The 27,059-nt window shown below is 37.6% G+C and overlaps 1 protein-coding gene across 1 annotated transcript; it reads left to right on the plus strand.

Annotated features, from left to right (window-relative positions):
- GDPD4 (glycerophosphodiester phosphodiesterase domain containing 4) lies at positions 1-27,059 on the plus strand. Its single transcript, XM_029209355.1, has 6 exons — positions 1-6; positions 94-315; positions 1,400-1,560; positions 14,384-14,531; positions 26,138-26,220; positions 26,990-27,059. The coding sequence occupies exons 1-6, from the start codon at positions 1-3 to the stop codon at positions 27,057-27,059; spliced, it is 690 nt and encodes a 229-aa protein (XP_029065188.1).

Consider the following 27,059-nt stretch of genomic DNA (forward strand, 5'->3'; position numbering starts at 1 on the left):
ATGGAGGTAGGGCTGAGTATGGGACTAAAAGCAGGAGAATTGGAAAATGCCTTTGATAGGAGCCAGTGTTTTCTCTGATATATTTATTTTTAGTTCAAACCATTTTACAATATGAAGCCCCTATCAGAGGCTGATAGAGAAAAAGCAGGAAATCAGAAGATTCCAAAACTAACTGAATTATTGGAACTTGCACAGAAGGAAAAAAAATCTGTGATATTTGATCTTAATGCCCCTGCACCAAGACATTTTCACAGAAGCTTGTGTGTCCGCCATGTAGTAAGCGTGATCCTTGACTCTAAGATTGAGCAACATCTGGTATGTCTGTCTTAGTATTTATGGTAGAGGTTGGGAGGTGGGTAGCATGTCCCAGGAGCATAGCAGCTGAATCTGACCTACCTTGTAGATCTTCCCTGGGATCCTAAAATAATTCTGCTCCCTGTAAAAATGGAGATGACTACTTTATACAGCTATATGTGGCCATCTGAGAATGACCCAATGAAATTTACATCAGTGGGGAAAAACATTGAGGCTATTTGCTATTACAAACCAAATGAAATGTCACCACTCTGTTAAAAGGGAATGTGTGTAATGGCTATATGATGTGACCTGCACCATCACCAGCATACAGCTATTAGAAGGAGCCTCGAGGTAACGGGGAGAAAGAATCTACCCCATCTTTCTTCTCTTAGTTGCTGCTCCCCACTGGGGGGAATAATTTATTTAATTGGCCAAGCCACTCAAGTTCTATAGCCATTGGTCCTTATAAAAAAAAAAAGAGAAAAAAGAAAGAGCCTTGGTATGGAACACTAAGGCTTTGAGGACTTGGCTTTCGTTAATGACATATAAAGAGACTTTTTGAGCAGAGACTTTTTCATCATGTTTTTCAGAAGCAACTCTGCATTTGGGCAGTCAGTCATTCCAAATGTCTTAAATTCTCAGAATATAGAAGAAAGCTATGAGTGGAACAAATATGTGTCTTTTTGCAAATAGAACTATTTCCACCGATGAGTCATAGTAGCATTCCCTGTTGGCAGGAAATGACCCCCTGCAAAGATGATTTTTAGCATCATTAGCCAGAGGAGATGTTTATGATTCCCACCTTTCATCCACACGTACCAGCTCCTCATCCACTCTGGCCAGTGTGAGGACACAGTGGACCCTTGGTCCCATGATGTTAACTGGGAAAACTCAGCTCCAGAACAACCTGGGTGAAAGCCCCATTATAAGAATTCATTAGACAATATTAGGCCAGGTTGACTCTATCACCAAGGGCTAGAATCTCTCTGCTCCCTATAGACTGTTACCCATGCTGGAATGGGGCTCCAGCCATTCTACTTGGGGCTGTTTGTACCTAAACAGCTGGATTATCCACTGAAGGACTTCCTGTTTTTCCTTACAGATTTTTTGGTTGCCTGGTTTTGATAGGGAGTATGTCAGGAAAAGAGCTCCTGGTTTTCAGCAAGTGGGCCAGTTATTCTCCATTGAACGCCTCATAAAAGAAAATATCAGTAGAATAAATGTTGACCACAAGAGGCTGTTCTACAGTGGATTGAGGAAAGTGTTTGACCACATCTCTTTTGGCATATATTGCCTTACTTGCACGAAATCTGTATCCCAACCAAGCTACTTAGGTTCCCCCTCCCACCTCAAGATTTCTGTGTGTGGCTATCTTTTTGGAATCTCCTGTTTTCATCTTCTTACCCTTCCCTCCATCTCTGCCAACAAACATTTATCAAGGGTAGACTCTTCCTGGAACATACTCTTCAGCTCCTCCTTCATGCTTCAATCTCTCATCATTCAACACACCTTTTTGTATGCTTGGTGTTTTTGTTTTTATATAAATTGATCATTGAAAAGTCAGAACTCAGAAAGTTGTCGATTTTCTTCTGCCATTACTAGATGGATTGCAGTACCTTGTAAATAACTTTGTAATCCAGATAGCCAGATTTCTTATAGATATAATTCAGAACATAATTAAATCATTATTAGAAAAACCCTTAAAACAGCCAAGTATGAGAAGAAACTGAAATTCTTAACCACCACATTTATAAATATATAATCAGAGACAAATTTTTAGAATTAAAAGCACCTGGGAATAAAGTGGTAACTTTTTCAAACTTAACTATTATTAATCACTGTTTAATTTAATCCATATTCCCTTTCTCTTAGATTAAAAATAATTTTTTCCAGATAATTGTAAAGGCTTCAGAGACAGTCTGAACATGTATATGTATTTTGTTCAGATATACATATATATCTCCAAAATCTCTTGAGCTAGTAAAAATTCCCCTAGATATCTTTCTGTATCTCAAGCCATGAGCTAGGCTGTTGGATACACCTCTGTTCATGTTCCGACTTTTCCAGCCTCTCTGGCCATGGGGGGAGATGATCATAAAATATGTCTTTTTTCTTTTAGAATTAGATAATTATACATGTTTTACCTCTTTTTCCCATTCAGAAGATTTCTCTTTGCCCAACTACTCCTCTGTTTTGAGTGTATTTCTATTTCCTTTTACTTTTTTATCAAAGAGAAAATGGCTCCAAGATGATTTCCTTCTCTCCTAACCATAATTTAGATTAATCTAGTAGTTGGAAATAATTATAATAGCTTCCACTATTGAGCCTTTATTATGTGTCAAGTTCTGTTGGTAGACCACAGGCTCTTTTTGAAATTCTGGCTTACCCATCAGCTACACGTGTGACTTTGGACAAGTTTCTAATAATCAGTTTTCTCATTTGAAAATTAAGGATAACAGTAACTTGATAGAATGGTTAAAAGATTAAGTGACATAATGCATATATGCACAGAGCAAAATGCTGGGCAAATGTATGAACATAATGTTGTTCATATGTTGTTGTATGAATGTTGCTTTTATCATCACCATCCTTACATGCTGTGCCCTGGAAATTATCATCACCACCATTCTGCGAAGGAGGAATCTTGCCTCTAAAGAGGAAAAGTTCAGGGAGGTTGGGTAATTCACCAAAGTCAATACAGTTGGTCAGTAAGGTACCACACTGAGATTTAAATATAGGCCTGACAGACTCCAGAGTCCAAATTCTTTCACTAATAAGCCTTTAGTTATTCATTGGCCGTAGTTATATGGGCGTAGTTTCAGCTGGCATCAGACTTAAGAGAGATCATATCCTGAGTCCTATTAGAAAATCAAGCAGTTTAATTTAGCTCAGCAAATATTCACTGAGTAGTAATATGTACAGTGCGCCATGCTAGTTTTATGTGAAAAGTCAACATAAGCGAGGCATCATCCTTTTTCTTAAGGAAACTATATATTCTAATAAGAAGAATAAGGGTTTCTTCCATATGCCTATAATACAAGGTTGATTGTGACAGTTCATGAGCAGACTTTATTCCAAGTCATTCCCCTCAAGAAACACTAAATTTTAAGAAGTTAAGCGGTTGTAACTTGTTATTTGTATACTGTTCATGACCAGAATACTTATTATGATCACATTTCCAATACATTCTCTGTGAGCAGTGCTTACTTCCATCAGACCACACTCACAAGACATTGTGACCTTGCCATTTTGACTGAGAATGCTTTAAATACATTACTTTGATCAAACTTATATGAATATAGAGATGCCCTCTGTTTTATTTCTGATGTGGGAATTTTTAAGTGTTTAAAAAATTTTAATTTATTAAAAATTTAGTGAGGTGAAATTCACATAAAGTTAACCATTTTAAAGTAAACAATTCAGTGGCATTTAGTGCATTCACAGTGTTGTGCAACTGTCACCTGTAGTTCCAATACATTTTGGTACTGAACATTTTTATTTTCCCTCTGATTCTTGGTCAGTCTTGCCTGGGGTTTATGAATCTTACTAACCATTTCAAAACACCAAATTTTGGCTTTGTTAGCTTTATTCTGTTGCACATTTTCTTTCCTATTTCTTTGACTGCGGTTATCTTTATTATTTTCTTTCTTCTATTTCCTTTAGGTTTAATTTGCTCTTCTTTTAGAAGCAGAAAATTAGGTGATTGATTCTAGATCTTCCTTTCTAATGTAAACATTTAAGGCTGTAAATTTCCCTGCAAGCATTGCTTTAATTGCATTCCACAAATAATTTTGATATATTCTTATTATCCAACTTAAAATATTTAAAAGTTTTTTTATTTCCCACTTGACTCATGGATTATTTAGAAACATGTTGCTAACTTTTTTAAAATTTGAGGATTTTCCGTCTATCTAGTGTTATTGACTTCTGATTTAAGGTCACTGTGACCAGAGAACAGCTCTATATGATTTCAATACTTTATTTTTTTTCTTTTAAAATTTTTAATTTTATTGACACGCCTTTGAAAGGTTTGTTTTGGTATAAGGCAAAGCTGCCAATTTGAAATACAAACAGATGGACACAATGTGTATATCAGATGTTGGGAATAAAGATGGTTTATTGATTGAAATAATAGAGGCATTATTTTGATTTGTCTTGACATGAATGCTGATTTATAAATCTCCTCCCCATTGATTTCTTCCTGTAGTCCAGACACATAGAAATGACAAAAAATCTCACCAAAGCTCACCTTGGTGCTAATCAAGAGTGCTCGGTGAACATTATAAAACACATGATTTCAATACTTTAAATGTATTTAAACTTTTCTTATAGACCACTATGCTGTATATCTTGGTGAACTTCCCATGTCCACCTGAAAAAGGTGAGCTCTCTTCATTTGTTGGGTGTGATATTCTATAAATATCAATTAGTTTAAATTGGTTGATAGTCTTTTTAAGCATTTTATACTGCATCTTCCCCCTGCTTTTTCTATTCAGTTAACACGAAACATTAGTTTGCAGATCAAACTCACACACATCAGAGAACTTACCTACTATGAAGTTTTATTATTAATTTCAAAGATACAGCAGTCTATCAAGAGGCTCAGACAAAGCAAGGAGAGGTTAGAGACATTGATTTCAACTTTGCAGGTTTCTTCCTTTATTGGACCCATACTCTGTGGCCCACAGTAATAGATACGGCCTCCAAGTGAGTGTTTGCAGGGTTATTTCACTTAGAAGGAGAGCATTTGAGTTACAGAACATCTGCATTTAATACTCCCAGGGAGTTGTATGGCTTATGTGACTTTCTCCAGGGACGCATGCCTCATAAATCCACATTCTGTATTTATTTACAAAATATATAATAAAGAAATACTCAACCAGAAACATCCTTTTAAAAAATGTTCTATACATAAGGTCTCTCTTCCTGGTAAATATTATTATTATATTTAGAAAATATGTAGGTATGTTGACAAGGAGATTAGACCATGTCTTCTTCCTTCTTTCTTCTGGGAGCAACCTCTTCAGTCAGAGAGAAATTAAGGCCTCCTTGTGCATCATCTGTCAGTTATGGAGAAGGGGGTGTAGTATCTCCAACTATGATTGTTGATTTGTATATTTCTCCCTTTAGCTCTGTTTGTTTCTGTTATTGTGATTGTTATGGTTGTTTGGCTTCTCATATTTTAAACTCTTTTATTAGGTGTATTTGCATTTTAGAATTGTTAGGTCTTTTTGGTGAATCCACCCTTTCATTATGAAATGTCCATTTTCTCTGGTTATAATTCTTGCCTAAAGATTACTTTTATTAATATTGCCACACTTGCTTTCTTATAATTAGTATTTGTGTGATATTTCTTTTTGTTTCCTTTGTCTTTCAACTGCCTTGTGTCTTTATATTTAAAGTACGTCTTTTATAAACATCTCATAAAATATTATTGGTTCTTGCTTTTATATTTAGTAGGACAGTCTCTGCTTTTAAATGGGAATGTTTGGCCCATTAATATTTAGTTTAATAATTAATATACTTGGGTTTATATTACATCATACTATTTTTTTCTATTTGTCCTTTTTATTCTAGGTTGTTTATTTTGGTCATTCTTTTCCTGCCTTTTAATTTTTTTTAGTTAATTATTTTTTAGTATTCTATTCTATCTCCTCTACTGGATTCTTACATTTTTAAATTATTTTTTACTGGTTGCTCTATGAATTATAAAAAGTATCCTTATCTTATTACAATCCACCTTGAGTTAAATTATTCCATAATATAGAGTATAGAATATTAAAATCTTAATTCCATTGACTGCTGCCCTTTGTGCTATTGTTGTTATAAATAATATTTTTGTTATAAACCCAGAGTACATTTTTATTATATTTTTAAAAATTGACTACCACTGGCATTTTTCACAGAACTAGAACAAAAATTTTCACAATTTGTACGGAAACACAAAAGACCCCGAATAGCCAGAGCAATCTTGAGAACGAAAAACGGAGCTGGAGGAATCACGCTCCCTGACTTCAGACTATACTGCAAAGCTACAGTAATCAAGACAGTATGGTACTGGCACAAAAACAGAAAGATAGATCAATGGAACAGGATAGAAAGCCCAGAGATAAACCCACGCACATGTGGTCACCTTATCTTTGATAAAGGAGGCAGGAATGTACAGTGGAGAAAGGACAGCCTCTTCAATAAGTGATGCTGGGAAAACTGGACAGGCACATGTAAAAGTATGAGATTAGATCACTCCCTAACACCACACACAAAAATAAGCTCAAAATGGATTAAAGACCTAAATGTAAGGCCAGAAACCATCAAACTCTTAGAGGAAAACTTAGGCAGAACACTCTATGACATAAATCACAGCAAGATCCTTTTTGACCCACTTCCTAGAGAAATGGAAATAAAAACAAAAATAAACAAATTGGACCTAATGAAACTTCAAAGCTTTTGCGCAGCAAAGGAAACCATAAACAAGACCAAAAGACAAACGTCAGAATGGGAGAAAATATTTGCAAATGAAGCAACTGACAAAGGATTAATCTCCAAAATTTACAAGCAGTTCATGCAGCTCAATAACAAAAAAACAAACAACCCAATCCAAAAATGGGCAGAAGACCTAAATAGACATTTCTCCAAAGAAGATATACAGACTGCCAACAAACATATGAAAGAATGCTCAACATCATTAATCATTAGAGAAATGCAAATCAAAACTACAATGAGATATCATCTCACACCAGTCAGAATGGCCATCATGAAAGAATCTAGAAACAATAAATGCTGGAGAGGGTGTGGAGAAAAGGGAACCCTCTTGCACTGCTGGTGGGAATGTGAATTGGTACAACCACTATGGAGAACACTATGGAGGTTCCTTAAAAAACTACAAATAGAACTACCATATGACCCAGCAGTCCCACTACTGGGCATATACCCTGAGAAAACCATAATTCAAAAAGAGTCATGTACCAAAATATTAATTGCAGCTCTATTTACAATAGCCCGGAGATGGAAACAACCTAAGTGCCCATCATCGGATGAATGGATAAAGAAGATGTGGCACATAGATACAATGGAATATTACTCAGCCATAAAAAGAAACGAAATTGAGCTATTTGTAATGAGGTGGATAGACCTAGAGTCTGTCATACAGAGTGAAGTAAGTCAGAAAGAGAAAGACAAATACCGTATGCTAACACATATATATGGAATTTAAGAAAAAAAATGTCATGAAGAACTTAGGGGTAAGACAGGAATAAAGACACACACCTACTAGAGAACAGACTTGAGGATATGGGGAGGGGGAAGGGTGAGCTGTGACAAAGCGAGAGAGAGGCATGGACATATATACACTACCAAACGTAAGGTAGATAGCTAGTGGGAAGCAGCCGCATAGCACAGGGAGATCAGCTCAGTGCTTTGTGACCGCCTGGAGGGGTGGGATACGGAGGGTGGGAGGGAGGGAGACGCAAAAGGGAAGAGATATGGGAACATATGTATATGTATAACTGATTCACTTTGTTATATAGCAGAAACTAACACACCATTGTAAAGCAATTATACCCCAATAAAGATGTTAAAAAATTGTATTTTTTAAATTAAACTTTTTATTTTGAGATAATTGCATATTAACCTGTAAGAAATAACACAAAATGATCCTGTATACCTTTTACCCAGTTTACTCCAATGGTAAAACTTGTAAAACTTTAGTACAATATCAAAACCAAGGTATTGACATTGATGCAATCCACTAATCTTATTCAAATTTCCCCAGTTTTACTTATATTCATCTTGTGTGTGATTGTATATATAGCTCTGTGCAGTTTTATCACATGTGTAGGATTGTATATCCAGTGCCACAACCAAGACATAGACTAGTTTCATCACTGGAAGTATTCTTTTTGTTTCCCTTTGATAACTACACTCCCCTTACTTCCATCCACTTCCCCTCACCTCAAACCCACAATCACTAATCTGTTCTCTACTTTTATTATTTTGTCATTTTGAGAATGTAATATAAATAGTATCATAGAGTATATATCCTGTTGTGATTGGCTTTTTTTCATTCACTATAATTCCCTTTGAGAGTTATCCAGGTTATTACGTATATAATAGTTTATCCTTTTTCATTTCTGAGTAGTATTCCATTATGTGGAGGTACTGAAGTTTGTTTAATCATTCACCAACTTAAGGCTATCTGACTGTTTCTGTTTATGAGCTATTATAAATAAATCTGTTATGAACATTTGTGTACAGGTTTTCATGTGAACATAAGGTTTTTAAATTAAAAGTCTATAGTTTATTCAGATTTTAGTCATTTTTAAAAAGTGTTTTAACTGTGGTAAAAATACATATAATATAAAATGTACTGTTTTAATCATTTGTAAACATACAGTTCAGTCATTCTAATATACATTCATTACATTGTGCAGCCATCTCTGCCATCAAGCTACCTAACTCTTTTTGTCTTATAAGCTCAAATTCTATACTCATTAAACAATAACATCCCTACCAACTCCCCCACCCCCAGACCCTGGCAACCACCATTCTGCATTCTTTCTCTGATTTTGATTTATATAAGTGGAATCATGTAGTATTTGTCTTTTTGCAACTGGCTTATTTCACTTAGCATAAAATGCTCTAGGTTCATCCATGTTAAATCCATCCATTGCAGAATTTCTTTCTTTTTTAAGGCTAAATAATATTCCATTGCATGTATACACCACAGTTTGCTTATTCATTCATCAGTTGATGAACACTTGAGTTGCTTCCACATTCTAGCTATAGTGAATAATGCTGCTATGAACATGGGTGTACAAATATCTCAAGACCCTTCTTTCAATTGTTTTGGCAATATATCCATTAAGTGGACTTTGTGGATCATATGGTAATCCTATTTTTAATATTTTGAGGAACTGTCATACTGCTTTCCATAACAGCTGTACCAACAGTACACAGGGGTTCCAATTTCTCTATATCCTCTGCACTCTTGTTGATTTCTGGTTTTTTTTTTCTTGATGTAGCTATCCTAATGGGTTAGTATTAGTTCTTCTTGAAAGGTTTGGTGGAATTCAACAGTGAAGGCAATGGGTCCAGGACTTTTCTTTGTTGGAAGGTTTTTGGTTAATGATTCAATCTCCTTATTCATTGTATGTCTATTTGCATTTTCTAATTCTTTATGATTAAAAGGTAGGTTTTGTGTTTCTAGGAATTTGTTTCATCTAGGTTATCCAATTTGTTGGGATACAGCTGTTCATAGTACTCCCTTATAATCCTTTTTATTTCTGTAAAATTGGTAGTAATGTCCCCACTTTTATTTCTGCTTTCAGTAATTTGGGTTTCTCTTTTTATTAATAGTACATCTAGATAAAGGTTTATCAATTTTGTTGATCTTTTTGAAGAACTAACCTTTGGGTTCATTGATTTTCTCTATTGGTTTTCTGTTTTCAATTTCATTTATATCTGCTCTAATCTTTATTATTTTCTTTCTTTTGCTATGTTGGATCAATTGGTTCATCTTTTTCTAGTTCCTTAAGTTACAAAGTTAGGATGCTGATTTGAGATCTTTCTTGTTTTTTAAATGTAAGCATGTATAACTATGAATTTACGCCCAGCACCACTTTTGCTGCATGCCATAAGTTTTGGTATGTTGTGTTTTTATTCTCATTTGTCTCCAAGTATTTTGTAATTTCCCTTGTGATTTCTTTCTTGATCCATTGGTAGTTTAAAAGTGTGTTAAGTTCCATGAATATGTGAATTTTCCAGTTTTCCTTCTGTCATTGACTTCTAATTTCATCTTGTTGTGGTTGGAGGAGATACTTGTATGGTATCAATCTGTTTGAATCTATCGAGACTTAATTTGTTGCCTAACATGTGGTCTATCTTGCAAAGTGTGCACTTGAGAAGAATGTGTATGTTGTTAGTGTTGGGCTGAGTATTATGTATATGTCTGTTAGATATAGTTAGTCCTTGTGTTGATTAAGTACTCTATTTCCTTACTTACCTGGTGTGGTTGTTCTATCCATTGTTGAGAGTGGGATATTGAAATCTCTAATGATTATTGTACAGCTGTCTATTTCTCCCTTCAATTCTGTTAGTTTTTGCTGTGTAAATTTTGCTGGTCTGTCATTAGGTGTGTAAATGTTTATAATTGTTGTATCTTCTTGCTGTATTGAACCTCTTATTAATATATAATGTCCTTCTTTGTCTCTTATAACCTTGATATAAAGCCTATTTTGTCTAATATCAGCATAGCCACCCCTGCTGTTGTTGGTTACTATCTGCATGGATTGTCTTTCCATCCTTTCCCTTGTAATCTATCTGTGTCTTTGAATATAAAGTGAGTCTCTTGTAGACATCATGAATTGAAACATATGTTTTATCTGTTCTGCCAGTCTCTGTCTTTTACTTAGAGAGTTTGACCCATTTATATTTAAAATAATTACTGACAAGGAGGGCTTTTGTCACACTGTTACTTCTGTCATTTCTGTATTTGTTATTTTGTTTCTGTCATCTGTTTTTTTTTCTTTCTTTACTTTCTGTATGCCTTATACCTTTTTTGTCACTTTGGTTTCTGCATTACAATTTTCTTTGTTGTTTTGTTGACCTTTTATAGTGAAATGTTTAAATCCTTTTCTCATTTTTGGGGGGTGTATATTCTATATCTATTTTATTTGTGGTTAGCATGGGAATTACATTTACTATACTAAAGCTTTAACACTCTTATTTGAATTTATATCAGCTTAATTTCAATAATATAGAAAAACTCTTTTCCTTTACAGATCTATTCCTACCTTTCTGGGTTGTTAACATCAGAAAATTAAATCTTTATACATTGTGTGCCCCAAAACATAAACTAGTAATTTAAAAAAAGGCATTAGTCTCAAATTACATAGAAAACAACTTTTGGAGCTACAAACCAAATTTACAATAATACTAACTTTTAGACTAATAATTTTTTTTCTTTAGATATATTAGTCTCTTAAATCATGTAGAAAATTAAAAGTACTGTCACAAACCAGTGTTACAGTAGTACTAGCTTTTATAATTCCCCATATATTTGCTTTTATTGAGATCTTTATTTCTTCCTTCAGTTTTGAGTAACTGTCTAGTGTCCATTCATTTCACCTTGCAGAACTCCATTTAGTTTTTCTTGCAAGGTGAGTCTAGTGGCCATGAACTCCCTCAGCTTTAGTTCTTCTGGGAATATCTTAATTTGTTTCTCACTTCTGAATGACAGTTTTTCTGGATATAAGATCCTTCATTGACAGTATTTTAACACTTTGAATAGGTTGGTCCACTGCCTTCTGGCCTCCAAAGTTCTGATGAGAAATCTGCTGGTGATGTTGAGGATCCCTTGTATGAGACAAGTCGCTTCTCTCTTGGTGCTTTCAGCATTCTCTCTCTGGCTTTTGAAAATCTGATTATAATGCATCTCAGTGTGAGTCCCTTTGAATTCATCTTATTTGGAGTTTGTTGATCTTCTTGGATGTTTTCCTTCATGTCTTTGATCGAATTTGAGAAGTTTTAAGCCATTATTTTTTCAAATATTCTTTCTGTCCTGGTCTATTTCTCTTTTCCTTTTGGGAATCCAAGAATGCATATATTGATCTGTTTGGTGGTGTCCCATAGACATCTTAGGCTGTTCATTTTTCTTCAATTTTTTTCTTTCTGTTCTTCAGAATGGTTAATGTCTATTGGCCTGTCTTCAACTTCACCAATTCTTTCTTCTACCTGCTCAAATCTGCCTTTGGATCCTAATAATAAAATTTTCATTTCAGTTACTATACTGTTCAGTTCTAGAATTCTTTTTGGTTTCTCTTTTAGGATTTATGTTCTTTATTAATATTTAAATTTTGTTTATACATTTTTAAACTTTATCTACATCTTCCTTTAGTTCTTTGAGTATCTTTAAAATACTTGTTTCCAAGTCCTTGTCTAGCATATATCTGCCAACAGCTCTTTTCTGGGAACAGTTTTTATCAAGTTATTTTTTTTCCTTTGAATGGACCCTATTTTCTTGTTTCTTAGTATGCCTTGTGATTTTTTTTTGTTGAAAAATGTATATTTCAATCTAATAATCTGGTAACTCTAGAAATCAGATTCTTCCCTTCCTCAAGGTATGCTGTATTTTTGTTATTTGTTTATTTGTTGTTGTTGGCTGTCTCTGTGCCAAGGATCAGCCTGAGTTCTTCTCAAATCTCTTCTGTTCCTTTCCCTGCTCATACATGTCACTTTCTAATTTTCCCCATATATAAAGTTGCTTTTGCATGTCCTAGTCTTTAATGTATGACTCCCAAAAAGGGAAAAAAAGAAAAATAAAAGGTGGGGAGGAAAGAGTGCTGGCCCTTTTAACCCCTGGTAGTCACTTCAGTGGGAGTGGGAGGGGTTTGCAACAATGGGGGAAGGTACAAAAATCATGGCTTCCCTACTCTGTCTACAGCTCTTTGGATGGAAGCATCAATCAGTGATCAGAGCACAGATACCTAATATATGAAGGATAGCATCCTTTTGGCTCACCTTGGCTCCTACAAGGTGTGTGCAAGCTGCTTCAGGAACATGGGCACAGCTGCCTGCCATGGGGCTAGGGGCTGGTGTACTGTAACTGCTACTGTGCCAAGTGATGAAATCAACCAAAGTTAACTATAACTTACCATCCAAAACTCCCCTGGAAGTTGAAAGCCTTCAATAGATTCCATAGTTACAAAATAGTTATATTTTACCTTTTATGGATCATGCTTTTAGTGTCAAGTCTAAGAGTTCTTGGTCTAGCTCTTAGATCTCAAAGATTGCTCCTATGTTTTAAACATATTCTTTCATCACTATTATGCAGTTTACAGCTTTCAGATCCTTCCTTGTTTTGTTAAGTTTATACCTAAGTATTTAATTTTCTTTGGAGTGATTGCTAATAGTATTGTTTTAAATTTCAATTTCTATATGTTTATTAATATATAGAAATGTGTTTGGTTTTTATGTGTTGGTTTCAAAAAGTATAAAAAGTAGGTTTTTAAAAACCATTTCCTTATTTCTATTTTTTAAATTTATCTTTAGGTGATCTGTAGAATTCTCTTAAAGACAATCTAACATATTGGGTAACTAATGGCAAGCACTCCTGTAAAGGTGGTATGATTATTTTTATTTTACAGTGTATACACTGAGCCTAAGAAATTGCCAGGTTAGTATGTGACAGAGCTGGGATTCAAACCCAGGCTTGTACAGAGCTGTTTTCAATATGCTATACCATCTCAGGGTTTAAAAAGTCTTTTGAAGGCACTTACATGGTGTATTTTCTGAGAAATTTAATCTCTGAAAATAACAACTTGACTAGGTGTTCTTCTACTGTTTCTGTAGATAGTGCACAAATATTTACTGACATTTGAAGTTCTGACATTGGGAAGTGTTGTGTTCCATTCCCCCTACTCAATGCTTATAAAAATTCTTTATATTTGAAATTTAAATATTCACCAAATTGGTATTCATTTCTTCATTCCTTCCTTTAACTATTTCTGAAGGCAGGTATGCTAGGTACTGGATATACAGAGATGAGTAAGACACAGTCTCTGCTTTTAATTTGCTTACAGTCAAGTAAAGAAGACTGATAGGAAAGCAGATAAATAGAGTAGAGTGTGGTAAGTACTCTGATGGAAGGAAGTACATTTACTACAAAACAGTGTACTGGAGCTGGTGCATTTCAGCTTATGGGAGCAAATTGTGGGAGTATTTACACCATGGAAATTGGCAAATTCTACAGTTAGGGCTTTTCTTCTTTTTTCTTTCCCTCCATCTCCCTTTCTTTCCTCCCTCCCTCCCACTCTCCCTCTCCTCCTTCCTTCCTTCCTTCCCTCCTCTTTCCCTTAGGAAGCCAGTTTACTAAACTACTACTGTTGGTACAGGAGGAAAGGTATTAAATCCAGTCCTTTATCTCACCGTAACATGAGCTCATTCTGCATGTCATATCATAAGTTGTCCTACTACCAACTACTTCTGGTGATTTAAGCAACAGCCTTTCACAGACATGGTGGCTGTTTCCCTTTTACATGATGAGAGTAAGATTAAGTCTAAATCTCCTGTGGGTTCTTTTTCTTCCCAGAGAATATAAAGCAGTTAACATCAACATCAACTTATACATCGTCAATGAACCTTGGCTTTTCTCACTGGCCTGGTGCTCCAGCATTCATTCAGTGACCACAGACAACATTCAGGTCCTAAATGAGATAAATCACCCTTACTTCTTCATGGTGAGCTGATGGTCCAGATTGTTCTTCCAACTCTGGTATAATAGGGGTCTCTGTCCCCCACCCCACCCCTACACTGCCTACTGTGCAGTCCCCAGGGAAGTTGCTTAAGAGCAGAGATTTATGTGACATTGGAAATGGCATTCCCCTTTCTCTCACCCAGATCCTTCTGTGATTTTCAGGGAAAAATTAATGTTGTTTTAATAATTGAATTAATATTGAATCTTCACACTGCCTTTCATGCATTATGTAATTTAACCCTCTGAGTTAGCCACTAGGAGTATCCCCATGGGGGATCTGAAGTTTGTAGCTTCACATGATACAAGATTCAAAATGAGGTCTGACTCCAGAGTTTTGTTACTGCAGCCACACCTTCCTGTAGGCACAACAACAATGACAGTGGCATGGGGTGTGGGGAGAAAATCAAGTGTACTTGATTCCAAAGTGAAAACTGTGTGTCCTGAGCAAAGGAGAGTGAGTGTCCAGCCACCGAGCTTGATTTCACCTCTGTCCTGCTACTGCTTATGGCCAGAAGTGTGGGGACCTGAAGACCTGTGTTTTAATCCCAGCTAAATCCCACCACTTACTGTCTGTAGAGGGAACCCCAGCTAACCAGTTAACTGCTACAGAAGCTGTTTTTCAAATCAGTGTAGAGTATGTTGACTGAGTCGGACATCTATAACAGAAAACAGCTTAATTTCTCTCCACTGACTCTTTAAACTGCTCTGTGAACTAGATCTTTCCTTGCCCTTGAATGAGGTCTCACTCAGATCCCATAGCTTTTCTAGTCATTCTTAGATAATTTCTTAAAGTACAGTTTAGTCACCAAAAAGCCTCAGTTCAGCATCAACAGTCTAGTCCAGAGAATAACCCAGACTCTAAACTGCCTTGAAAATTAAAGCTTTTTAAATGAGAGGCCTAAATATTTCTTGTTGCTTTCTCCATAACTCCAGGTTCACTGGCCCTTGTTTCTGTCTTGATCAGGGTCAGGAGCAGGAGAAAGGGGATCAAGGCCAAGGGCACAATCTCACAGGGCCAGTGCTGTACTGAGGCCCTCTGGTGGCAGTGTAAAATTGCTTACCTCTTCTTTCTTGGTGGCTCGGGCAGTTTTCTATAGATGACCCTCAAGGAAACCTTGGATGGCAGGTCCCTTGGCATAGGTAAAGCCTCTCCACTTATCTGTCCCCATACCATCCCACTTCATGTATGTACTATATACTTTTCTAACATTTTTGTTTTTTAAAATTGATTGCAAAGTAAACTTGTTCATTATATAAAATTCAATCATTATGAAAATCTATAAATTAGAAAGCAGTACACTCCTCCATAATCCTATCCCCCCTAAATCAGTAATGTCTTAAAGTTGTCCCTTTGTATATATCAAATAAAACTTTATTAAGTAAGACTTTTCATTTTAATATTTTAATTCATAATATTTGAATTGATAATAAATTCATGTGATTCAAAATTCAAAGAGTATAAAAGAATGTAAGTAAAAAACTTCCTTCTACACCTGGCCTGGGCTTTTTTAAAGGACCCACAGTCACTTTATTCAGGGAGGTGGGGCCAGTATCCCAAGGACTTTCCTAAGCAGCCCACACTCTGGGTTAGAATATGCAGATTCAAATCTTGGCTCTACCACTTACTGTGTGACTTTGGAAATGTTAGTTAACCTGTCTGGGCCTCAGACAGGTTATTTGTTTATTTGTAAATTGGGAATAAAAACACTACAATAGGGAAACCTTCAAGATGGTGGAGGAGTAAGATGTGGAGATCACCTTCCTCCCCACAAATACATCAGAAATCCATCTACATGTGGAACAACTCCTACAGAACACTTACTGAACGCTGGCAGAAGACCTCAGACTTCCCAAAAAGCAAGAAACTTCCCCACGTACCTGGGTAGGGCAAAAAAAAAAGAAAAAACAGAGACAAAACAATAGGGACGGGACCTGCACCTCTGGGAGGGAGCTGTGAAGGAAGAAAAGCTTCCACACACTAGGAAGGCCCTTCGCTGGCGGAGGCTGCGGGTGGCGGAGGGGGGAAGCTTCGGAGCCACGGAGGAGAGCGCAGCAACAGGGGTGTGGAGGGCAAAGCGGAGAGATTCCCTCACAGAGGATCGGTGCCGCCCAGCACTCACCAGCCTGAAAGGCTTGTCTATTCATCCGCCGGGGTGGGTGAGGGCTGGGAGCTGAGGCTCGGACTTCGGAGGTCAGATCCCAGGGAGAGGACTGGGATTGGCTGCGTGAACACAGCCTGAAGAGGGCTAGTGCACCACAGCTAGCTGGGAGGGAGTCTGGGGGAAAGTCTGGAACTGCCGAAGAGGCAAGAGACCATTGTTTCGGGGTGCTTGAGGAGAGGGGATTCACAGCACTGCCTAAACGAGCTCCAGAGACAGGTGTGAGCCGCGGCTATCAGCGCAGACACCAGAGACAGGCATGAAACGCTGAGGCTGCTGCTGCCGCTGCAGCCACCAAGAAGCCTGTGTGCAAGCACAGGTCACTATGCACACCTCCCCTCCCGGGAGCCTGTGCAGCCCGCCACTGCCAGGGTCCCGTGATCCAGGGACAACTTCCCCTGGAGAACACAGGGCGTGCCTCAGGCTGTTGCAACGTCATGCTGGCCTCTGCCACCGCAGGCTCGCCTTGCATTCTGTAACCCTCCCTCCCCCCCCCCCCCCCCCCCCCCCCGGCCTGAGTGACCCAGAGGCCCCAATCAGTTGCTCCTTTAACCCCGTCCTGTCTGAGCAAAGAAGAGACGCCCTCAGGCGACCTACACGCAGAGGCGGGGCCAAATACAAAGCTGAACCCCAGGAGCTGTGCGGACAAAGTAGAGAAAGGGAAATTTCTCCCAGCAGCCTCAGGGGCAGTGGATTAAATCTCCACAATCAACTTGACGCACCCTGTATCTCTGTAATACCTGAATAGACAACGAATCATCCCAAAATTGAGGCAGTGGAATTTGGGAACAACTGTAGACTTGGGGTTTGTTTTCTGCACCTAATTTGTTTCAGGTTTTATGTTTATCTTAGTTTAATATTTAGAGTTTATTATCATTGGTAGATTTGTTTATTGATTTGGTTGCTCTCCTTTTTTATTTATATATATATATATATTTTTCCTTTTTCTCTTTTTGTGTGTATGTGTATGCTTCTTTGTGTGATTTTGTCTGTATAGCTTTGCTTTTACCATTTATCCTAGGGTTCTATCTGTCCATTTGTGTGTGTGTGTGTCTGTGTCGTTTTTAGCGTGTGTTATCATTGGTTTTTTGGTTTGGTTGCTCTCTTCTTTCTTTCTTTCTTTCCTTTTCTTTCTTTAAATTTTTTTAGTTTTTAATAATTAAAAAATTTTTAATTTTAATAACTTTATTCTTTCCTTCCGTCCTTCCTTCCTGCCTTCCTTCCTTCCCTCCCTCCCTCCCTCCCTCATTCCTTCCTTCCTTCCGTCCTTCCTTTCTTTCCCATCTACCTTTTCTTGTGAGCCATGTGGCTGACAGGGTCCTGGTGCTCCGGCTGGGTGTCAAGGCCTGTGCCTCTGAGGTGGGAGAAACGAGTTGAGGACACTGGTCCACCAGAGACCTCCCGGCTCCACATAATATCAAATGACAAAAGCTCTCCCAGAGATCACCATCTCAATGCTAAGACCCAGCTCCACTCAAAGACCAGCAAGCTACAGTGCTGGACACCCTATGCCAAACAACAAGGAAGAGAGGAACACAACCCCACCCATTAGCAGAGAGGCTGCCTAAAATCATAAAAAGGTCACAGACACACTAAAACACACCACCAGACACGGTCCTACCCACCAGAAAAAAAAGATCCGGCCTCATCCATCAGAACACAGGCACCAGTCCCCTCCACCAGGAAGCCTACACAACCCACTGAACCAACCTTACTCACTGGCAGCAGACACCAAAAACAACGGGAACTACGAACTTGCAGCCTCCAAAAAGACCCCAAACACAGTAAGTTAAGCAAAATGAGAAGACAGAGGAACACAGAGCAGATGAAGGAGCAAAGTAAAAACCCACCAGAACAAACAAATGAAGAGGAAATAGGCAGTCTACCTGAAAAAGAACTCAGAGTAATGATAGTAAAGATGATACAAAATCTTGGAAATAGAATGGAGAAAATACAAGAAACATTTAACAAGGACCTAGAAGAGCTAAAGAGCAACAAACAATGATGAACAACACAATAAATGAAATTTAAAATTCTCTAGAAGGAATCAGTAGCAGAATAACTGAGGCAAAAAACGGATAAGTGACCTGGAAGATAAAATAGTGGAAATAACTACCACAGAGCAGAATAAAGAAAAAGAATGAAAAGAATTGAGGACCGTCTCAGAGACTTCTGGGACAACATTAAACGCACCAACATTCAAATTATAGGGGTCCCAGAAGAAGAAGAGAAAAAGAAAGGGACTGAGAAAATATTTGAAAAGATTATAGTTGAAAACTTCCCTAATATGGGAAAGGAAATAGTCAATCAAGTCCAGGAAGTGCAGAGACCCACACAGGATAAATCCAAGGAGAAAGACACATATTAATCAAACTATCAAAAATTAAATGGAAAGAAAAAATAGTAAAAGCAGCAAGGGAAAAGCAATGAATAACATAAAAGGGAATCCCCATAAGGTTAACAGCTGATCTTTCAGCAGAAACTGCAAGCCAGAAGGGAGTGGCAGGACGTATTTAAAGTGATGAAAGGGAAAAAACCTACAACCAAGATTACTCTACCCAGCAAGGACCTCATTAATATTCAACAGAGAAATTAAAACCTTTACAGACAAGCAAAAGCTAGGAGAATCCAGCACCACCAAACCAGCTTTACAACAAATGCTAAAGGAACTTCTCTAGGGAGAAAACACAACAGAAGGAAGAGACCTTCACTAACAAACCCAAAACAAGAAAATGGTAATAGGAAAATACATATTGATAATTACCTTAAATGTAAACGCATTAAATACTCCAACCAAAAGACATAGACTGGCTGAATGGATACATAAACAAGACCCATATATATGCTGTCTACAAGAGACCCACTTCAGACCTAGGGACACATACAGAATGAAAGTGAGGGGATGGAAAAAGATATTCCATGCAAATGGAAATCAAAAAAAAGCTGAAGTAGCAGTTCTCATATAAGCCAAAGTAGACTTTAAAATAAAGAGTGTTACAAGAGACAAAGAAGGACACTACATAATGCTCAAGGGATCAATCCAAGAAGAAGATATAACAATTGTAAATATTTATGCACCCAACATAGGAGCACCTCAACATATAAGGCAAATGCTAACAGCCATAAAAGGGGAAATTGACAGTAACACAATCATAGTAGGGGACTTTAACACCCCACTTTCACCAATGGACAGATCATCCAAAATGAAAATAAATAAAGTAACAAGCTTTAAATGACACATTAAACAAGATGCACTTAATTGATTTGGACATTCCATCCAAAAAGAACAATACACTTTCCTCTCAAGTGCTCATGGAACATTCTCCAGGATAGATCATATCGTGGGTCACAAATCAAGCCTTGGTAAATTTAAGAAAATTGAAATCATATCAAGTATCTTTTCCAATCACAACGCTATGAGACTAGATATCAATTACAGGAAAAAAATCTGTAAAAACTACAACCACATGGAGGCTAAACAATACACTATTCAATAACCAAGGGATCACTGAAGAAATCAAAGAGGAAATAAAAAAATACCTGGAAACAAATGACAATGAAAACACGATGACCCAAAACCTATGGGATGCACCAAAAGCAGTTCTAAGGGGGAAGTTTATAGCAATACAATCCTACCTCAAGAAACAAGACATATCTCAAATAAACAACCTAACCTTACACCTAAAGCAATTAGAGAAAGAACAAAAACCCCCAATGTTAGCAGAAGGAAAGAAATCATAAAGATCAGATTAGAAATAAATGAAATAGAAATGAAGGAAATAATAACAAAGATCAATAGAACTAAAAGCTGGTTCTTTGAGAAGATAAGCAAAATTGATAAACCATTAGCCAGACACATCAAGGAAAAAAGGGAGAAGACTCAAATCAATAGAATTAGAAATGAAAAAGAAGTAACAACTGACACTGCAGAAATACAAAGGATCATGAGAGATTACTACAAGCAACTCTATGCCAATAAAATGGACAACGTGGAAGAAATAGACAAATTCTTAGAAAAGCACAACGTTCCCAGACTGAACCAGGAAGAAATAGAAAATATAAACAGACGGATCACAAGCACTGAAATTGAAACTGTGATTAAAAATCTTCCAGCCAGCAAAAGCCCAGGACCAGATGGCTTCACAGACGAATTCTATCAAACATTTACAGAACAGCTACAACCTATCGTTCTCTAACTCTTCCAAAATATAGCAGAGGGAGATACACTCCCCAACTCATTCTACGAGGCCACCATCACCCTGATACCAAAACGAGACAAAGATGTCACACAAAAAAGAAAACTACAGGCCAATATCACTGATGAACAGAGTCAACAAAATACTAGCAAACAGAATCTAACAGCACATTAAAAGGATCATACACCATGATCAAGTGCAGTTTATCCCAGGAATGCAAGGATTCTTCAATGTACACAAATTAATCAATGTGATACACCATATTAACAAATTGAAGGAGAAAAAGCATATGATCATCTCAATAGCTGCAGAAAAAGCTTTCGACCTAATTAAACAGCCAAAAACCCTACAGAAAGTAGGCATAGAGGGAACTTTCCTCAATATAACGAAGGCCATGTATGACAAACCCACAGCCAACATCATTCTCAGCGGTGAAAAACTGAAAACATTTCCTCTAAGATCAGGAACAAGACAAGATTGTCCACTCTCACTACTATTATTCAACATAGTTTTGGAAGTCCTAGCCACAGCAATCAGAGAAGAAAAAGAAATACAAGAAATCCAAATCAGAAAAGAAGAAGTAGAGCTGTCACTGTTTTAGATGACATGATGCTATACATAGAGTATCCTAAAGATGCTACCAGAAAACTACTACAGCTAATCAATGATTTTGGTAAAGTAGCAGGATACAAAATTAATGCACAGATATCTCTTGCATTCCTATACACTAATGATGAAAAATCTGACAGGGAAATTAAGGAAACAGTCGCATTTACCATTGCAACAAAAAGAATAAAATATCTAGGAATAAACCTACCTAAGGAGACAAAAGACCTGTATGCAGAAAGCTATAAGACACTGATGAAAGAAATTAAAGATGCTACAAACAGAAGGAGAGATATACCATGTTCTTGGATTGGAAGAATCAACATTGTGAAAATGACTATACTACCAAAAGCAAACTACAGATCCAATGCAATCCCTATCAAACTACCAATGATATTTTTCACAGAACTACAACAAAAACTTTCATAATTTGTATGGAAACACAAAAGACACCGAATAGCCAAAGCCATCTTGAGAAAGAAAAACGGAGCTGGAGGAATCAGGCTCCCAGACTTCAGACTATACTACAAAGCTACAGTAATCAAGACAGTATGATACTGGCACAAAAACAGAAATATAGATCAATGGAACAGGATAGAAATCCCAGAGGTAATCCCATGCACATGTGGTCACCTTATCTTTGACAAAGGAGGCCAGAATATACAATGGAGAAAAGACAGCCCCTTCAATAAGTGGTGCTGGAAAACTGGACAGCTACATGTAAAAGAATGAAGTTAGAACACTCCCTAGCACCAAACACAAAAATAAACTCAAAATGGATTAAAGACCTAAATATAAGGCCAGACACTATAAAACTCTTAGAGGAAAACATAGGCAGAGCACCCTATGACATAAATCACAGCAAGATCCTTTTTAACCCACCTCCTAGAGAAATGGAAATAAAACCGAAAGTAAAAAATGGGACCTAATGAAACTTAGAAGCTTTTGCACAGCAAAGGAAACCATAAACAAGACCAAATGACAACCCTCAGAATGGGAGAAAATATTTGCAAATGAAGCAACTGACAAAGGATTAATCTCCAAAATTTATAAGTAACTGATGCAGCTCGATATTAAAACAACAAACGACCCAATCCAAAAATGGGCAGAAAACCTAAATAGACATTTCTCCAAAGAAGATATACAGATTGCCAAGAAACACAAGAAAGGATGCTCAACATCACTAATCATTAGAGAAATGCAAATGAAAACTACAATGAGGTATCACCTCACACCAGTCAGAATGGCCATCACCAGAAAATCTACAAATAATAAATGCTAGAGAGGGTGTGGAGAAAAGGGAACACTTTTGCACTGTTGGTGGAAATGTAAATTGATACAGCCGCTATGGAGAACAGTATGGAGGTTCCTTCAAAAACTAAAAATAGAACTACTGTACGACCCAGCAATTCCACTACTGGGCATATACCCTGAGAAAACCATAATTCAAAAAGAGTCATGTACCACAATGTTCATTGCAGCTCTATTTACAATAGCCAGGACATGGAAGCAACCTAAGTGTCCATCGACAGATGAATGCATAAAGAAGATGTGGCACATATATACAATGGAATATTACTGAACCATAAAAAGAGACAAAATTGAGTTATTTATACTGAGGTGGATGGACCTAGAGTCTGTCATACAGAGTGAAGTAAGTCAGAAAGAGAAAAACAAATACTGTAGGCTAACACATATATATGGAATGTGAAAAAAAAAAAAAGGTTCTGAAGAACCTAAGGGCAGGAAAGGAATAAAAATGCGGATGTAGAGAATGGACTTGAGGACACAGGGAGGGGGAAGGGTTAGCTGGGACGAAGTGAGAGAGTGGCATGGGCATATACACACTTCCAAATCTAAAACAGATGGCTAGTAGGAAGCAGCCACACAGCACAGAGGGATCAGCTTGGAATTTTGTGACCACCAGGAGGAGTGGGATAGGGAGGGTGGGAGGGAGCTGCAAGAGGGAGGATATATGGGGATATATGTATCTGTATAGCTGATGCACTTTGTTATACAGTAGAAGCTAACACACCATTGTAAAGCAATTATACTCCAATAAAGATGTTTAAAAAAATACTACAATAGAAGCAATTTTATCCAAAATAATCCTGTTTGCTTAGCGGTGTGTTAATTCAAAAATTTAAAATGGGGAATCGTGAAATAAATGATATACAGTGTATTAGCTTTTTACTACATTAAAAAAAACCTACCTAATACTTAGTGGCTTAAAACAAACAAATGTTTGTCACATTCTCTATGATGGCTGAGTGGTTTCTCTGTGCTCAGCCAGTTTGGTTGGACTAAGTGGTAGGATGGCCTCATTCATATGTCTATGGTCTTACCTGAGATGACTGTGGTCTCTCTTCTTTTGGTCAGTCATCCTTAAGGAAACCAGCTTGTGTATGTTCACCTGGTTGCATTGGGTTCTCAGCAGCAAGAGAGGTCAAGTCCCAATGCACATACACTTTTCAAGGATATCCCAGTGTGATGTTTGCTAATGTTCCATTGGCCAAAGAAAATCACATGGTCAAGTCCAGATTCAAGGTGGGGCAGGGAAGAAACAGACTTTACCTTTTGATGGAGAGGAACAGCAAAGTCACATTGCATATAGACCTGCATTTTGGGAGGAATATTTTGGTCTTTTTTATAAACAATCTACCACATACATAGCTCACACATTTTAATTTAAATCATTCACTTTTTGACATAGACTCAATGTCTTTCCTTTGAGTGTATTTCAGCTGATTGAATTCTGTATTCTCTTGCTTATGTATACTTTCCAATGAACCATCTATGATTTCTACGTTTTGTTTCCTTAAAGCACAACAAGAACTTGAGGGACTTCCCTGGTGGTCCAGAGGGTAAGACTCTGCGCTCCCAATACAGGGGGTCTGGGTTTGATCCCTGGTCAGGGAACTAGATCCCGCATGCATGCCACAACTAAGAGTTCGCATGTTGCAACTAAGAAGCCCATGTGCTGCAACTAAAAGATCCTGCATGCCACAACTAAGAGCCCACATGCCATAATTAAGAAGTCTGCATGCCACAACTAAGAAACCCGCATGCTGCAACTAAAAATTCCCGTATGCCACAACCAAAAAGCCTGCATGCTGCAACTAAGTCTGCATGCCACAACTAAGAGGTCCGCATCCCGCAACTAGGAGTCTGTATGCCACAACAAAAAGATCCTGCATGCCGAAACTAAAAGATCCTGCATGCCTCAACTAAGACCCGGCGCAGCCAAGATACATAAATAAATAAATACTTTAAAAAATTAAAAATAAAACAACGTGAAGTCATTTGGAGAAATGATGGGAATGAGGAAGCCACCCAGTTTTTTATAATCCTCCCCTCATCTCCTAGTGTTTCTCTCATACCTAAATCAAAAGCAGTTTATTTTTTAATGACCTTTTCTTTCTTCATCAAGTTTTTCAAAGCATCGACTTAGTTTCCTTGAAAATGACATACTTTTTAAACTCAGATTTTACAGATTTAAGTAACACTGAATTACACTGCGCAATTTAAACAACTGGTACAGCTGTTCTAAGCCATTTGGGTAGTAAGAACAACTGATTCTTGGTGACGGTACAGCTCACTTCGTGGGCATCCTGAAGCAGGCCAAAGCACAGGTCAGTTAGGTTCCCAGAGAGGATTAAGAGCCTCAATTTAGTGGAAGTTGGTTAAGAGCTTCTAATGTACATGCCTAGTAGAGCTGTTGTGAGGATTAACTGTGAAAATACCTTTGAAGTGCTTGGAATGCTTCCTTAACTCCTGTAAATTCTCATTAATGTTAGTTGTTGTTCTCATCCTTATCGTGATAGTTCATGTTATTGTTATTATTATCATCGTTAATCAGTCCAAGGAAAGACCATGGGATAGGGTGGAAACGGCATAAGAAAAAATAAAAATGATAGACCCAGTACCATCAAGTAATACTAGAAGGGGGACAATGAAGGTGGAAAGGGATGAGTAAACTAGCGAAATGAAAAACTCATACAAGAGAACCTAGAAGATGGAGCTCTGTGAAATGGGTGATTCAGGCAAGGAGACTGGAGAAGTTGGCATGTTAGTTAAGAATTATAATTTCAACATATTTATCTGAAGCATGATGATTTAGGAGAAGGATTCCTAAATGCTGGTTCACAGACTGGTTGCTTTTTCCTGGGAAGCTTGTTAAAAATACAGAAATTCTAATTCCTGAGTCTGTAGTGAGGCCCAGGAACCTGTATTACTAAAAGCTGCTCAGGTAGATTTGGATGCACAGCCAGGTTTGGGAAGCCATGCCATGAAAACATAGAACACTGGAAGTCAAGAAACTTGGGCTGTAGTCCTGGGTTCAGAATACACTTGCTCTGTGACATCTCTGGGACTCCCTCAAACACCTATCTTGAGGGTCCAGGGAGAAGTGTGGGAAGTATTTTATCCTTTGTAGAGCCTTTGGCACATGTAAGGGGGGATTGTTAGGATAGCAGCAGGTACTCTCTGTGTTTGAGACCAACCCCATCATCAAGGTTCCTCTGCCTGGTCTGCCCCGTCTCCTCCCTGGCAGCCAAGCAAGGGACCTGGCCTACATGATCTAAAATCCCTTCTAGCTGTAAATCCTTTAACTATTTTCTATTTTGCAGACACCAAGTTACTATAAGTTCATGTGGATTCTCATGGATTGTGTTTCTGCAGTTTTCATTGTTGCCATATTTTATTTTCATTGGTAAGCATATGTTTGTAATTTTAAATGATTTTTTCCCAAAATAAAAATGGTCCTTATGTAAATTTGAGAAAAAACAGTTACATTTTCCCCATAATTCTATATGGTGAATTCTCAGGAAGACAGGGTTTTATCATCTGAACCTCCCATTTCTTCTCATGCTGCTTGCAGCTCCTCACACCCCTTCTACCTCCTAAAAATGAGACCATATACTAAGAATAAGGACTCTCACTAAAGCTTAATCAAATCCTGTTACTACTGTTTTGGTGTAGGTCAGTTGGGATAGGACAGGGATTGAAGGTTGTTCAGAACAAGTGTCTCCACCTTCCCACCTTCCACAGAATTGGACATGCAGAGTGCTGTGTAAAGAGCAAGTTCACAAACTGGGGAGCCTGGATTTTAGTTGTGGCTTTGCCCTTAGTTTCTGGGTGACCCTGGGAAAATCACTGCCCCTTTCCAGACCATAGTCTTTTTATCTGTCCAAGAAAATAACATTTGAGAATTCTTGAGGGAAAATGCTTCAAGATTGCAAGGTTCAGGGTGGGAGAGGGGACATCTGGTAGAAGAATTTTAGCTAGAAGAGTCCATGGTTGTTTAGACCTCATCATGCCCATCATTTCCTCATTTGAGTTCTCCTTTAAAGGCGGAAACTACAAACCCTCTGCTTAAGGTAGAATTTGATTGGATAATGTTCTTTTCTGGCCACTGCCTTGAATTATGGCCTATTTTGGAAGAGGTCTGTGAGGCTCATGGATAGTCTGCTTCCTTCCAGGTGGAGAGAGAGCCAAAAAGAAAAATTACTCCAGAGCACTGGCATTCACACAGGTAAATCAGAGGCCTAG

This window comes from Monodon monoceros, unplaced genomic scaffold (genome assembly GCF_005190385.1).
Source record: "Monodon monoceros isolate NGI ecotype Baffin Bay Population unplaced genomic scaffold, NGI_Narwhal_1 Super_Scaffold_7, whole genome shotgun sequence".
In the NCBI taxonomy this organism is placed as follows: domain Eukaryota; kingdom Metazoa; phylum Chordata; class Mammalia; order Artiodactyla; family Monodontidae; genus Monodon; species Monodon monoceros.

Bases quoted from the DNA above. Each gene is read 5' to 3' on its own strand.
- GDPD4 (XM_029209355.1), top strand. The intron at 316-1,399 runs GTATGTCTGTCT...TTTTCCTTACAG, and splicing joins CTAAGATTGAGCAACATCTG to ATTTTTTGGTTGCCTGGTTT. The intron at 26,221-26,989 runs GTAAGCATATGT...GCTTCCTTCCAG, and splicing joins GCCATATTTTATTTTCATTG to GTGGAGAGAGAGCCAAAAAG.